This window comes from Sebastes umbrosus, chromosome 19, assembly GCF_015220745.1.
Source record: "Sebastes umbrosus isolate fSebUmb1 chromosome 19, fSebUmb1.pri, whole genome shotgun sequence".
Lineage (NCBI taxonomy): Eukaryota > Metazoa > Chordata > Actinopteri > Perciformes > Sebastidae > Sebastes > Sebastes umbrosus.
Window position 1 is genome coordinate 11,811,098 of NC_051287.1, and position 13,336 is coordinate 11,824,433.

Consider the following 13,336-nt stretch of genomic DNA (forward strand, 5'->3'; position numbering starts at 1 on the left):
TCGTGAGAGTTTTTGCACATTTTTTCATTTTTCTTTTGCAATTTGCGGGTTACCATCTAGACACGACCTTAGGACATAGAGGGTAGTGGCTAGAATGGAGCCAGCAAACTTGGGAAACTCTCGAGAGATTCTTAAGGTTAGGTATTGATCTTGAAGGGTTACGGTTAGGATAGGTTGTCGGGCAACTGGTCTTGCGAGAGTTTTTGCAGATCTCAGATCAGATTTTGCGTTTGTGGGTAACCTTCTAGACACGACCGACATAGAGTGGTAAAGTCCCTCCCCTTCCATTGTCCCCCATGAGACCTTATTTCGGAAAAAAATATGTACAGTATTCGACGTCTTTTTGTTTTTTAATATTTTTTTTATCCTGTTTGAATTGCGCCATGAATCACACATATGATGTTTGTCAATTTAAAAGATAATTTTCTAAGTCAAGAAAGTCGCAGTTTGTTATAGTATCATTAAGTTTTGTTTGTCTCGTCTCGTACAACACACGTCACTTAGGTAACTTAGCTATTTTCCACGCACACATGAAGCGGTATCTTACCTGATGTGTTTTATCCAGCGACTGCGGGTCCTTTTATCAGCCAGGAATCAAAAGAATGAGCAAAAACCCTTGCTCTTACGCTGCTTTTGGGGGTGCAGCAAATTTATCTTTTGAATTGATAACATCATTCATGGCACCATTCAAATGGGATAAAACAATTATTTGTCTCGCCGTTGATTACCGTACATATTTTTTCCAAAATAATTGTGGTCAACCAGCAGGGGAGGGACTCTCTATAGTCTTGATTCTTAACAAGGCCGTAGTGGAAGTTGTTTAAACAACTTCCACTACGTAGGAAGTTGATCTATGCTTATGCTTCCATTGACGCCATCCCAGTGTCTGATGGCGTCAATGGAAGCATAAGCATAGATCAATACTGACAGAGATTAGACCCCGTGCTGCCTCATAGACTAGAGAATATAGAGACAGAGACTTAATTAAATCATGTCCTCTATTAGTGTCCTTAGTGTAGCTACAGTGAGGATCAATCAATAGCTTCTCTCTCAGCTGTGACCTCCCTCTGCTTTCAATCCCTACCGTGCTTTTGCTTGTAGTGTTTTATCCTGTTTATTGTAGTTATAGTGTATTATTTTTTAGTAGTGCTTGGTCGGTCGTAGGATTGTAGCTGTTGGATACTGTAGCTGAAGTTTCAACCAGTGTGTTCACTTTACAATTAAAGCAAAATGAAGTGGTGGAAGAGGAAGAGGGGAAGGAGGAGGAGGCAGGAGAGGAGGAGGTAGGTTTCCATCGTGGTCTGAGCAGGGCAGATATATGTCCATATTAAAGTATAGATGATTAATCAGTTTAATGGTATTGATTATTTCCCTCTTCCTCTGACTTGGACAGCAGGCCGTAACTGAGGATGAGGAAGCAAAGGCTCTGGTGGGTACTGTGGATGGTAGCTGATTAGATTAATTAGTAGTAGTTTTAAGTGAAGTTTTAGAGACTCGTAGATCCGCGATCTTGCTTAGCCAACCCCTCTTTAGCATTTACAGTAACTGCTAGTCTAGTAAATTTGCTAACATGTTGAGAATGTCATTAGTTTAGTAAGTAATTTTTAGTAAATGAAGAGATAGTAACGAGGGTTGCACGATTAATCGAAATGTTATCGAAATTGCAATATCAGTCAGGAATATTCGCAATTAGATATTTTCTCAAAATCGTGCAGCCCTAATAGTAACCCCTAAAATTGGAGGAGAATACATTGCAGTCACAAGACATGTTACATTTTGTGTGTAAGGGCAACACTCTTACTTTCCTTTTATGGAAAGGGTCACTCCTTTGGTACTGTACTTACACAGTAAGAGACACAGCTGAATACCAGAAGTTGGGGGAATATCATGATGGAATTTTTCTTCCATGGCTGATTTTAAATACAACAATAACTTTTCTTTTCTTTCACTATTAGTATTCTTGAGCCTGGTTTATTTGAACCTTTATTTCTGACTTGGAGAAGTCACATTGTGATTATTTTACTGACGTTGCCTGTCAGATGATTAGGTGTTTCCTATCATGGTGTGGTGGAGGTGAAAGGATGTTACATGTGAGCTCCTTTTGAGAGAGTAAGTGAGTGGAAACTCTGGAACATAAAGGGAAATCATGAGATATTGCACTTTGCCTTAGGATATTCTTCAGGGAATACATGCGGAAAATGCAGTATCTACTACCAAAATGTCTTGTCCATTTTTATGGAAGCCCATTTCCGCCAATGTGATGAAAAAAAAATAGATCTTAAGCTCTATCTGTAAGCCATTATAATGACAAACTTGTAAAAATAATGACTTGGTATCACAAAAATAATGACTTAGTATCTAGAAATAATGAGAAACGTTCTCAAACTAATGTCTTAGTAATCCTAAAATAATGAGGCACTTTTGTAAATCATTATTGTGAGATACTAAGTCATTATTTTGAGATAATAAATCATTATTTTGAGATAACAATTTATTACTTTGAGATGCTAAGTGATTATTTTTACACACTAAGTCAATATTTTGAGACACTAAGTCATTTTTTTTCGAGAAAATGTTTCCATTATAATGACTTACAGCGTCTTTTTTTCATCACAAAAGATACGTTTTCGTCTTATTTTTTCTTTTACTGGCAGAAATGGGCTTCCATACATTTTAACTAATTTGTTTCAAAGAATAAACTTTATTTTCCTTATTTAAAATCCATAGCTTATAGGAATTATCACAATCATGTTTTTCCCTCTCTTTTCTAGCGCAACAATAGCATGCTAGCATTGAAGGCAAGTCCACTGTATATGCAGACATGTTTTGTGACACATGTCTGCATATACTCAAATGTCCGTCTCTGCAAATTAAATATTGCATCATTTGTGATATTTCTTTTGGAAATAGAGGCGCTGAAATCATCTTGAAATAACTTAATAGTTGAATACTGTTGTGGTATTTGCGGCAATGAGACTTAATTATGTTGTGTTGTCTTTTCACTCCACTTTTCACTCCACTCCTAGTTTGAGGAGAGTGATGAGGAGGAGGAGGAGGAGGAGGAGGAGGAAGAAGAAGTAGGGGAAGAGGGGGAGAAAAATGAGGTTGAGGTTTGTTGCAGTCTGAAGTGGTTTTGACGTCATTCTCAGGAGTCCCAAGTCATTCTCGTGTGCCCTTTTCTTCCTACTCACAGCAACATTTCAATGATACTCAGTCCTACTGAAACAAGACGTCCTTGTGGTTATCATGGTGGAGTTTATTGTGTTTCTATCACATCATCTGTTGTGGTTTCCACCTCGAGTTTTCACCCTCTTTCAGTGGCATTTCCCTTGGCTTTCCCCTCAAAACTGGTCACTCATTTCCCCTGAAATGAAGGTTATTTCTGAACTTTTTGTTGTTCCTTTTCTCTAATTTGTGTTTTTAATTTTTTTTGTTTGCAAAAGACTGACAAGAAGAAGGTGGGTGTTACAAATACTGCATGTACTTTCCAATGTGAAAACCTGCAGTATTTGTGTTCTTTACATTTTAATTTCAAGTGTCTTACACAGTTGGGTAACACTTCAATTTACAGGTTTGCAGATTTTATGGTAATTAGGTGATAATTAGCGAGTAACCTATTTGAAATTTCTTTGGAGTTACTGCCAAATTACCCCAATATTTACCTCAAAATATATCGAAAAATGACTTTATTATAAACATTATTTAATAATTATATGCTAAAATAGCATATAATTGTTAAAATAGGGCCCATAGGCTTGAGAAGCGGCTGTGCGCTGCTCTTTATTGGAGGTGGAAAACCCAAAAACTAGTCTACGCAAATGTAATCTGGTAGCTAATGTAATGATTCAGGGAGTTTTTTTAAGAAATTTCAAAGAAGTTATTTGCTAATATTATCTATTTATCAGCAGACATGGAAATAAAGCCTATCAATTAACTTTGTTAACTTTTCCTGGAAATATATTAAATTAATTACCAGCTATTGGGAAATAGCGGAATATAATTATTAAATAATGTTTATAATAAAGTAATTTTTGATACATTTTGAGGTAAATTAGGGGTAATTTGGCATTAATTCCAAAGAAATTTCAAATAGGTAACTTGCTAATTATCACCTTATTACCATGAAATTTGCGGACCTGTAAAACGAAGTATTACCCAGAGTTGACAGTTTTTCATTTTTATTTCTTTTTTTTTTTTAAATCTCGAAACATTCGCACCATGCAAAGATGGATGAACCCGTAGAAAAGGTAGGTTACATGCATACCAGTATCTGCTGCAACTGCACTTTGTATAATTGCCATCGACCCTCTGTAGTTATCTTAATATAAATGGGAAATGACAGTTAATCGAGGTTGTCCTGTGTTACCCTCCACCTTTCTGTGCTGTCGTAGATTGAAAATGCATTGGAAGACAAGAAGGTGAGTGTAGGTGTACAGACTCATGAATATTAATATCCCCACGCGCACATAAATACTCCCAGGCAAAAACAAAACAGCACATTACAAACAATCCATTTCTAGCTGCCTTTTCTCCCCTGAAGCCTTCCCTCTGTGCTGCGTCTCAGTCTCTCCTCGCTAATGGCGCCATGCGACCCTGACAGGCCATGTATCAAGAGGCCATTGACTTAATGAGCCGCACCACGGCTTCATCCATTTGGCTTAGCTCTCCTGCAGGCTGTGCTTGTTTAGATGATGCCACAGTGTACCTGAATTGGTATACTGGAGGTAATTCACTTCCCTACCTGCTCCCTCACCTTGTGCTCGTGAGACTTGTAAGACAAACGTCTCCTGCAGTGTTAAACTTTTTCTTTTTTTGCTCCTTTCGAAAGTTGGAGACTGCTGGTAAAAAGGTGGGTGTGCTCAGATGAATGGGTTTAATTTTAATTTTTTTTTCTACTGTTTACAAACTACAATCATGTGTTTGTGATGGACATGTCTCTCCTACACAAGCATAGAATAATTACAGTACAAGCTGCCTCTCACATGCCTTTGGTATCCTCGGTGTGAAGCTTGACAGATTTACATTTTTCGAAGTTCTTCTCTTTTTAAATCTTGTCAAGTCTTGCTGCCATTTTAGCCTCTAGCTTTTGCGTTGCAGTGCAGCTTTCAAGTTAAAGCAGCAGTAAGGTAGAATTGGAGCAAATATAATTTTTTTTTTTTTTTATAAAACGGTCACTATATCCTGACAGTAGTGCATGAGACAGGTAATCTGAAAAAAAAATCATGTGCCTCTGTCTCCTCCGGTGTTTCTAATGGCATTTGCAAGATTTCACAGACCGGAGGAAAACAACCAATCAGAGCCGAGCTGGAGCTTTGCCGTCTCTGAGAAATAGGCATTACAGTAACAGAATATGAATTCATATTTGATCAGCGCTGCCTAGTTCGACCGTTTGATCAGAGTTTGCGAGTGATTGACAGCTGCCTCCGTTGAATGAACAGCCAATAGGAACACTCTCTCTCTCTCTGAAATGACCTATGATTGGCAAAAGTCTCCCGCCACGGATTATATTTTCTAAAGCCTGAAAACAGAGCCATGTGGAGGTTCAGAAGTCTAGTTTTCTCTCAGAACACTTGAATTACAATATGCTGAAAGGTTATTATGGAATTTTTGCCTAATGATGTCAAAAACAATCTGCCTACAGCCACTTTAATTTGGGGTATTTTTGGCTAAAAGCAGCAAATATGAAATGAAAACCTTTTATGAATTGCCGTTAAAGAGCGCTGTGTCCTCTGAGAGCTGGCACATACTTCCTCTCTTGAGGATAATTATTTGCTCTGCATTTTCAAGTTTTCGGAGTTGACATATTGTGAATGCAATAAATGGCCCTCAAAATCAAATTCTGGATCGTGTCTGCCTGCCTCTCTGCAGATGGACCCCGAGGCGAGTGACTTACTGAACGACCTGCAGGTGAAGCTGAACAACGTGCTGGATGAGCTCAGCAGTACGTTTGGGAACAGGTAGCCTAAAAAAAAAGACACACAACTACACGGTAAAATCAGTAACAACACATGCATTCGTGCTGATTGATTGATGTCTTTCGTTCTAGTTTCCAGATCCGCATCAATGACTGCATGCGACAGATGGCATCCCTGCTGTACCAGATCAAAGGGCAGCTCAACGACAACAACAAAAACCAGGTGGACGCCGACTCTGACAACATGCTGCGGCCACTCATGGATTTCCTGGATGGAAAGTGAGTGAGATATTGAGACTGGTGCCCCACACTGTGAACTGTTTGATGATATTGATATGTTTTCAGACAATGTTTACTGAGGTAATAAATCAAGTGAGAAGTAAGATCATTGTCTCATAGACTTCTATACAATCAGACTTCTTCTTGCAACCAGAGGAGTCGCCTCCTGCTGGCTATTAGAAAGAATGCAAGTTTAAGGCACTACCGCATTGGCTTCGCTTCTCAGACCCGGAGGTTGCCCACTGGTGTCTCATCAACTTGTGTGTATGTGTATTTGTGTGTGTTTGCATGTTCTCGCAGGCTCACGCTGTTCGCCACCGTATGCGAGAAGACTGTACTGAAGCGTGTGCTCAAGGAGCTGTGGAGGATCGTAATGAGCAGCCTGGAGAAGACTATTGTCCTGCCACAGGGCAACGACACCTTTGTAAGCTCAACGACGTTCAGCATTATCAGTCTCATGTTTGTTTGATCGCCTCAGCATTTGTACATACTGCTAATTAATTTGACTTTTCAGAACAGGAATGAAACTGCTGAAGAGCAGCAGCTCAATTTTCCTTCTTTTTTTTTTTCAGGGAGCACAGATTCTCTCAGCTGCAAAAGAACTGGGTCAGCTCTCCAAACTGAAGGTATCATACTGTCTTCATATGTTTGAAACTATGGTAAAGAGGACCTATTATGCTTATTTTCAGGTGCATACTTGTATTTTGGGTTTCTACTAGATCATGTTTACATGCTTTAATGTTCAAAAAACGCTTTTGTTTTTCACCCTCCGTCTGAAACGCTCTGTTTGAGCTCCTGCCCCCTCCCTTCCGAAAAGCCCAGTCTGCTCTGATTGGTCAGCTGGCCCGCTCTGTTGTGATTGGTCATCCAAACCAAACTCTTCGGACTCCACTCTAACTAGCTTTGTTTGAGGGCGTACCAAACTAGCTGCTAGGGAGGTATTAAGCAAACGTGTTACTTGATGACATCACCACGTTACGGAAGAAAGGCAGGACTTCAAGCAAGGCGATTCAGGCAGTTCAGGAGCAGTGTCTCTGTGGGGGAGAGTAACTCCCTTCGGCGTGGACTTTGGGCTTTGTAACTTTGCAGACCTTTTACATGCACGAAAAACGATATAACACACTAAAGGAAAGGGAAAAAGCATAATAGGTCTTCTTTAAATTCCCCCCAGTGTTAACAGACTCTGAAGAACTGACAACAAAACAACTCACTAATCTGTGTTTGTGGAATTAACTCATCTCTTTGCTCATCGTGTGGACGTGCAGGATCACATGGCAGGGGAGGCTAAAAGCCTGTCCCCCAGGCAGTGTGCTGTCATGGACGTGGCACTGGACACTATCAAGGTCAGTTTATACTGCGGGTTTTGGTTTCATTAGGATGCAGCGTAGGGGAGATGGGTCGAATTAGCTTCATCAACTATTCATCCATTAATCAAATACCCTGGAAGGTTGTGTAAGCAACTTGTGACCATAAGTTATATGATTTAACGGGTGAGGAAAACAGTGTGTGGAGGAAACGAGGGGTGAATGTAACTATAGCAGGATTTAGCAAGCGAGTCAGATCATGTTGAAAAAATGCTAAAATTGATTCTGTCGTTGTTAAATCTAACTTTGTTTTTGCTGTGCACTTTCAAAAATGCATCATCAGGAAAATACAGTGATCTTTCTTTCACAATTACAGGATAATTCTGGCCATTTTTCAACTTATTTTGACAGTTTTTGCTGCTACAGTGATTGATTGTATTCAGAATGCAATCAGTTGACTTCACTGTAAAAACTTGACATTGTTTCTTTTTGCCCAAAGCAAAAAAAAACTCACTTTGTTTACTTGAATAAAACGTGTTTGTGGATAAAAAGTAAACCTCCAGTTGTTCTTTCAGATGTTTATATGCTGACTCACCCTCTGTTTCCTTTGCAGCAATACTTCCACGCAGGAGGCAACGGGCTGAAGAAGGCGTTCCTGGAGAAGAGTCCTGAGCTATCCTCGCTACGCCACGCTCTGTCCCTCTACACTCAGACGACAGACACGCTCATCAAGACCTTTGTGACCACCCAACATGCACAAGGTAGCTCAGACCACTGCCTGATAATACATCTATACAGCAAGAATGCATTTCCCATGGTAGACCAGGAGAGGGCACTGTGTGTGTGTTTGATAAATGAGGCTTTTCACTGAATATTTAGGTTTGCACCTGTATTTGAAGTGTATTTGGAAGTGTTTTTGATGCTGTTGACACGTTATTTCTGTCTTCTCTTTATCTCCTGTGCTGCCTCTGTTCCAGTGCACAATGGAAAGGGTATAAGGTTAACCCCCAATGAAAAAATACAGCCCAGCAGGGGTAGGTTTCATTGAAATCATCTGCCAGTCCTCCTCTCCCTCCCCACTCTCTCTCTCTCTCTTTGTACATTTTGGTTTTGTCACTCTGTGCCATTACGGTGGGTGAGGTCAACCCAACCTCTCCAACCATCCTCTCCTCATACTGACTCTGCATTACGAATCAAAGCTTATTTTTTTGCCTGTATCGGGCCCAAATGTAAGCTCATTAATGCGTCTGCGTGTGCGTTAAACTAGGTTCAGGCGTGGACAAGCCAATAGGCGAGGTGAACGTCCAGATTGAGCTGCACACACATCCTAAGAACGGGGAGCGGAAAGTTACTATCAAAGGTCTGTTTGAGTTTTCATAACTAATAATACTTAGCATTCTTAGCCAAGATATTCTCATTCGATTGCATCATCCTCTTATGTGTGCCTGCATTTTAACGTGTTGGTGCGTCTTTGCGTTTAGTTATTGGAGCCAACGATTTAAAATGGCAGACGTCGGGCATGTTCAGACCCTTCGCGGAGGTCGCCATGATCGGGCCACACCTCAGCGACAAGAAGCGCAAATTCCAGACCAAGTCCAAGAATAACAGCTGGTCTCCCAAGTTCAACGAGACCTTCCATTTGTAAGTACTGCAACTTTTTTTTCTCACTTTTACAGATGTTGACCGTTGAATTGATACTTGACAATTATTATTTTTTTTCATTATTCTTTTTATTGTTATCCAGGAGCATCAGTAGCTATGTTATTGTTTCCATCTCCATATCATATCTATTTACAGTATGCATGTTCAGTATGGTTTCCACATTTACAGCTATTTGTGTGCCTTGTCAGATATTTGAAGAATTTGACCTTCAGTACTCAGAATGATGTAATGCGACGTCAGTAATGTTAATGTTTACCAGTCTGGCTAATGGGTGATGTTTTGCTACTGGTTCAGAGTTTGGGTTTCCTACATTAAAGCTGCAGTTGGTAACTTTTAGCGAATGTGATAAAAAAGTTTTTTTCATAAAACTGTCACTATATATCCATGACAGTAGTGCATGAGACAGATAATCTGTGAAAAAAATAATGTTCCTCTGTGTCCTCCTGTGTGTCTTGAAAGAAAATTCTTGCCTAGTGCAGCTTCAAGTTGACCAGCTTGCTGCTGTAATGAACGGTTGAGTGCTCTAACCTCTGCGTTCTCTCTCCACAGTATCCTGGGTAACCAGGATGGCTTCGACTGCTACGAGCTGCAGGTCTGCGTCAAAGACTACTGCTTCGGCCGTGCGGACCGAGTGGTCGGCTTGGCCGTGATACAGTTAAGAGACATCATGGGGAAGGGCAACAGCGCGTGCTGGTGCCCGCTGGGCCAGCGCATCCACATGGACGACACGGGCCTCACCGCCATGCGAATCCTCTCCCAGCGCTCCAACGACGACGTGGCCAAGGAGTTTGTGAGGCTGAAATCAGAGACTCGTTCGGCCGAGGAGGGCAGATGAGGGGAACTTGAGAGGGAGAGACGGAAAGGATGGAAGGTGTCCTAATTTCACAATAAGATCTCAAAAAGCAGGGAGTTATTTTCTGTAGATTGGCCATGTGGACTCTTTCTTAGACCTTTGATGTGTCTTAGCTGCTGTTGACTGTTTGGTGGCGCCTTGCCAAGCTCACCGACACACTGTCACGTTTTTGGACACTCACTTTCCATGTTCCTCACGCATTATTTACCGAGCTACTGCACAGCCACACCGGCGCACTCAACCTTCACACTCGCCAGCTGTTTCACTAAGCGGTGACCACTTAACTCTGTCATTTAACCTCTTTTTACCCCCTCTCTCCTCATCAGCTGGAGTGGCACAGTGCGCACGCCACAGCCTCAAGGGAACAGAGGACGCCAGGCCCCCGCTGGAGGGCCAAAACAAGTTCCCACTCCTCCCCCAGTGTTTGTTGTGCAATAACCCCACCTAAACCCCTAAACCCCTCAACCCGTGGCCATGTGTTTGATGCCTTACACTCTGCAAACTGTGAATGTGTGAAGTGAAAAAAAGGCCCTATTCTGTAGCTCCACTGTGATGGTATGAGTAAATGTGAAAACATTGTATGGTTTATCTCATAACTGGGTTTGGTAGCTAGGAGACAGTCCTAGTTTTTAAGGTCAGTTATTGAATAGAGCGGAAGTGAAGCTGATGAAATATTGTACTGGTTTAATCTTGCACAGTTTCAAAAGAAGGTACTTAAACTAATAACCCTTAATTGTACCCCTTAATGTAAAGGAATGATCAGTTAAATGTGTGCCTTGCCATATTAAGTTCCCATTCCTGTTTCCACCAGGAAAGACAACAGTGACCTTTTAGGATCAGTGTATAATCGGAGTGGTAAAATCAACAACAGTATAATTTAAATCAAATGGGACCAACAGTGTGGACGCTGTATATTAAAGGTGAGCCCTGTTTTGGCCCCATTTATATATAATACAAGCTCCGTTAACAACTCAAGTGTAACTACGACAGTGCAGCAATTTTATTTATTTTTTTATACATATTTATTTCTGTCTGTGCTTTTCAAAGCCCATGCTTTAGAAATGCTGTTTACTGCTGGGGACAGACAGACATGTTTGCCAGAACAGCGCGAGAATTTGCACAGTGGTTAATCTGAATGAGTGTTGTCGACCCAATATAACGCCAAAGCGTGTAACAGACCCGCCTGTCCACCAGAGGATAATGTGTCACGTTTTGCATCGCAGAGATGCGAATATTACACGCCACTGATTTGGGATTAGGCAACAAAACCATTTAGTTAGGTTTAGGAAAAACATCATGGTTGGGCTGAAAATAAGTACGTAAACTAAGTAAAACACATACGGAAACATTGTGACAACACTAACTTGCGAAACAAAACACCGGTCTCGAACACCAGTCTCCTGCTTGAAAGTCCTGTGTTTGTTGGACCCATCCACTTCCCCACCCACCCGCCAACCATAAGTGGTCTTTCTCACGTTATATACTATGTAACTAGCTCCGAAGTTAGACTTCCGTCACTACACAATACATAACAAACGTCATGTGACAACCGTCACTACAAAACACTGCACCTTCACGCAGACGTGTAATATTCATGACACAAAACGCGACACCGGTGGACAGTCGGGTCTTCGCGCCCTCACAATAAAGTGACAAACTAGTTGTTTGTTATGAAATTAATAACAAAGTTAAAATAGTGATAATGTCTTTTTAGAATTTGTCCATTTATAGTTAAGAAATATTATATAATAATATATTATGTTGAACTTTCAGGTAACAACTTTTTTCTTCCAAAAAAAAAAAAGGATATCTGAACATTTGAACACGAGCTCCTCGGCTGCTGAGTTGTAGAATTACTTATGGTTTACACATATCTTCCTGCTCTGTCTATGAGTGGCCTTACTTGGGTGAAAAAAACGAATTATGTGTATCTTTTTCATTTCTATTTTTTAATCCTTGTATTTCCTTTGGCTCTCAGCAATGAGGATCGGCCATTTCTTTGCCCATAATGATGTCAAATAAGTTTTCCAAGTGATGCTCCTTATTATTTTTGCTACTTTTTATCTTTTATGATGATATTGCAAATGTTGTAACTGTATCTAGGCTGTTTTTTCTTTGCAGTCTGTTATATTTTGTGTTATGTAAATGTGTCCCTTAAATCCTCTTTAATAGTTCGGAACGATGTCAATCAAATGGTGTTTTATGGACAGGAGTAATATACAGTGAGATGTGTGCCAGTGAGTTTGTTAATGGATGAATATTAAACTGTTACTTTTAATGAAGGATGATATTGCTATAATAATAATAATATGAGAACCTCAATGTGTGCACATTTTTAAACCGATCACTCTCTGTAGAAACCACTGAACCAGATCCCTCTTTGTTACAGCACATTATTATCCCTTGTGAATACAAATGTTTCATAGCCATTCTTTAATATATACATGTTCCTTGTGCCAAGTTACAAGTGTTCACTTTTGATCTCTCGTTTTTTATTTCTATATTTTCTAAATTTGTTAACCCTTGCACTATCACTGAATCACTGCAATAGTTAACAAGTACAGTATATCAGTCACAGTAACTGCATTTCTGTGGTGTTTTCTTTGTATTGTCACTATGAAATGTTGTCGTCGCCATGTAAACATTCCGATTTATGAATTTTGTATAAAGTATTTGAGAAGTATCTATAAATGTGTCTACCGGATTTTTTGCAGTGCAATATGACACTGACTGCAGATTTTGATTGTCTTATCAATATTTTATTTATTGTCTACTTAAAGGTGCAGTCAGAGATTTATAATCCAGTACACTTTTTGTCAAATTTTGCAAATATCTCCGCGTGGTCCGCTGGCTGTCTGTGTGCGCACTGAAAAAAAAGTTCATGTTTCCGAATGGAAACTGAAGCCATTCTAGTATCCTAGAAGGAGAGTAGAGATTTACAGCACTTCACCTACTTCCAAGGTGCATGGAGAAGGGGAAAAAAAGTCTGAGGACGTAAAACTCCAGCAACATTGTTGTTGTTAGGTTGTTATGTCTAACAATAAAGTTGTTCTGCATACAAATGTTGCTGTAGTTTTCCCTCTACATGGTTTAATTGGTAGAAATCATACCAAAATCTTGCAGACCTATTGCACCAGACTTTCTTAATTAAATCAGAAATGCCAGTATGAGTTCTGTTGTTTAACAGGCAGAGGAATTTCATAACACTACTATGTTATGCAATGCAATATATTCTTTTGTTTACATCCCAAAGCTCTTTTCTTTTTTCAATTTCATTGACTGTGAATTGATCCGCATGACGTGTTTTAGCGTTTCCTGTTGAGG

The 13,336-nt window shown here is 40.1% G+C and overlaps 1 protein-coding gene across 2 annotated transcripts in view; it reads left to right on the forward strand.

The window, feature by feature from the left end:
- The window catches only part of LOC119478296 (protein unc-13 homolog B-like), a 76,811-nt gene extending 63,737 nt beyond the window's left edge, over window positions 1–13,074 (forward strand). Inside the window, exons 34-49 of one of the 2 annotated variants that reach the window (XM_037752940.1) lie at window positions 1,227–1,283; window positions 1,394–1,429; window positions 3,444–3,458; window positions 4,227–4,247; window positions 4,392–4,418; window positions 4,829–4,849; window positions 5,869–5,957; window positions 6,047–6,193; window positions 6,494–6,617; window positions 6,766–6,819; window positions 7,459–7,536; window positions 8,111–8,258; window positions 8,475–8,531; window positions 8,765–8,857; window positions 8,979–9,138; window positions 9,709–13,074. In XM_037752940.1, coding sequence (XP_037608868.1) covers window positions 1,227–1,283; window positions 1,394–1,429; window positions 3,444–3,458; window positions 4,227–4,247; window positions 4,392–4,418; window positions 4,829–4,849; window positions 5,869–5,957; window positions 6,047–6,193; window positions 6,494–6,617; window positions 6,766–6,819; window positions 7,459–7,536; window positions 8,111–8,258; window positions 8,475–8,531; window positions 8,765–8,857; window positions 8,979–9,138; window positions 9,709–9,994 — 1,413 coding nt within the window. In that variant the 3' untranslated portion in view covers window positions 9,995–13,074. The remainder of the gene's footprint in view (window positions 1–1,226; window positions 1,284–1,393; window positions 1,430–3,443; window positions 3,459–4,226; window positions 4,248–4,391; window positions 4,419–4,828; window positions 4,850–5,868; window positions 5,958–6,046; window positions 6,194–6,493; window positions 6,618–6,765; window positions 6,820–7,458; window positions 7,537–8,110; window positions 8,259–8,474; window positions 8,532–8,764; window positions 8,858–8,978; window positions 9,139–9,708) is intronic. The other variant, XM_037752941.1, reaches the window with a different exon arrangement.
- Window positions 13,075–13,336: the final 262 nt, after the last annotated feature.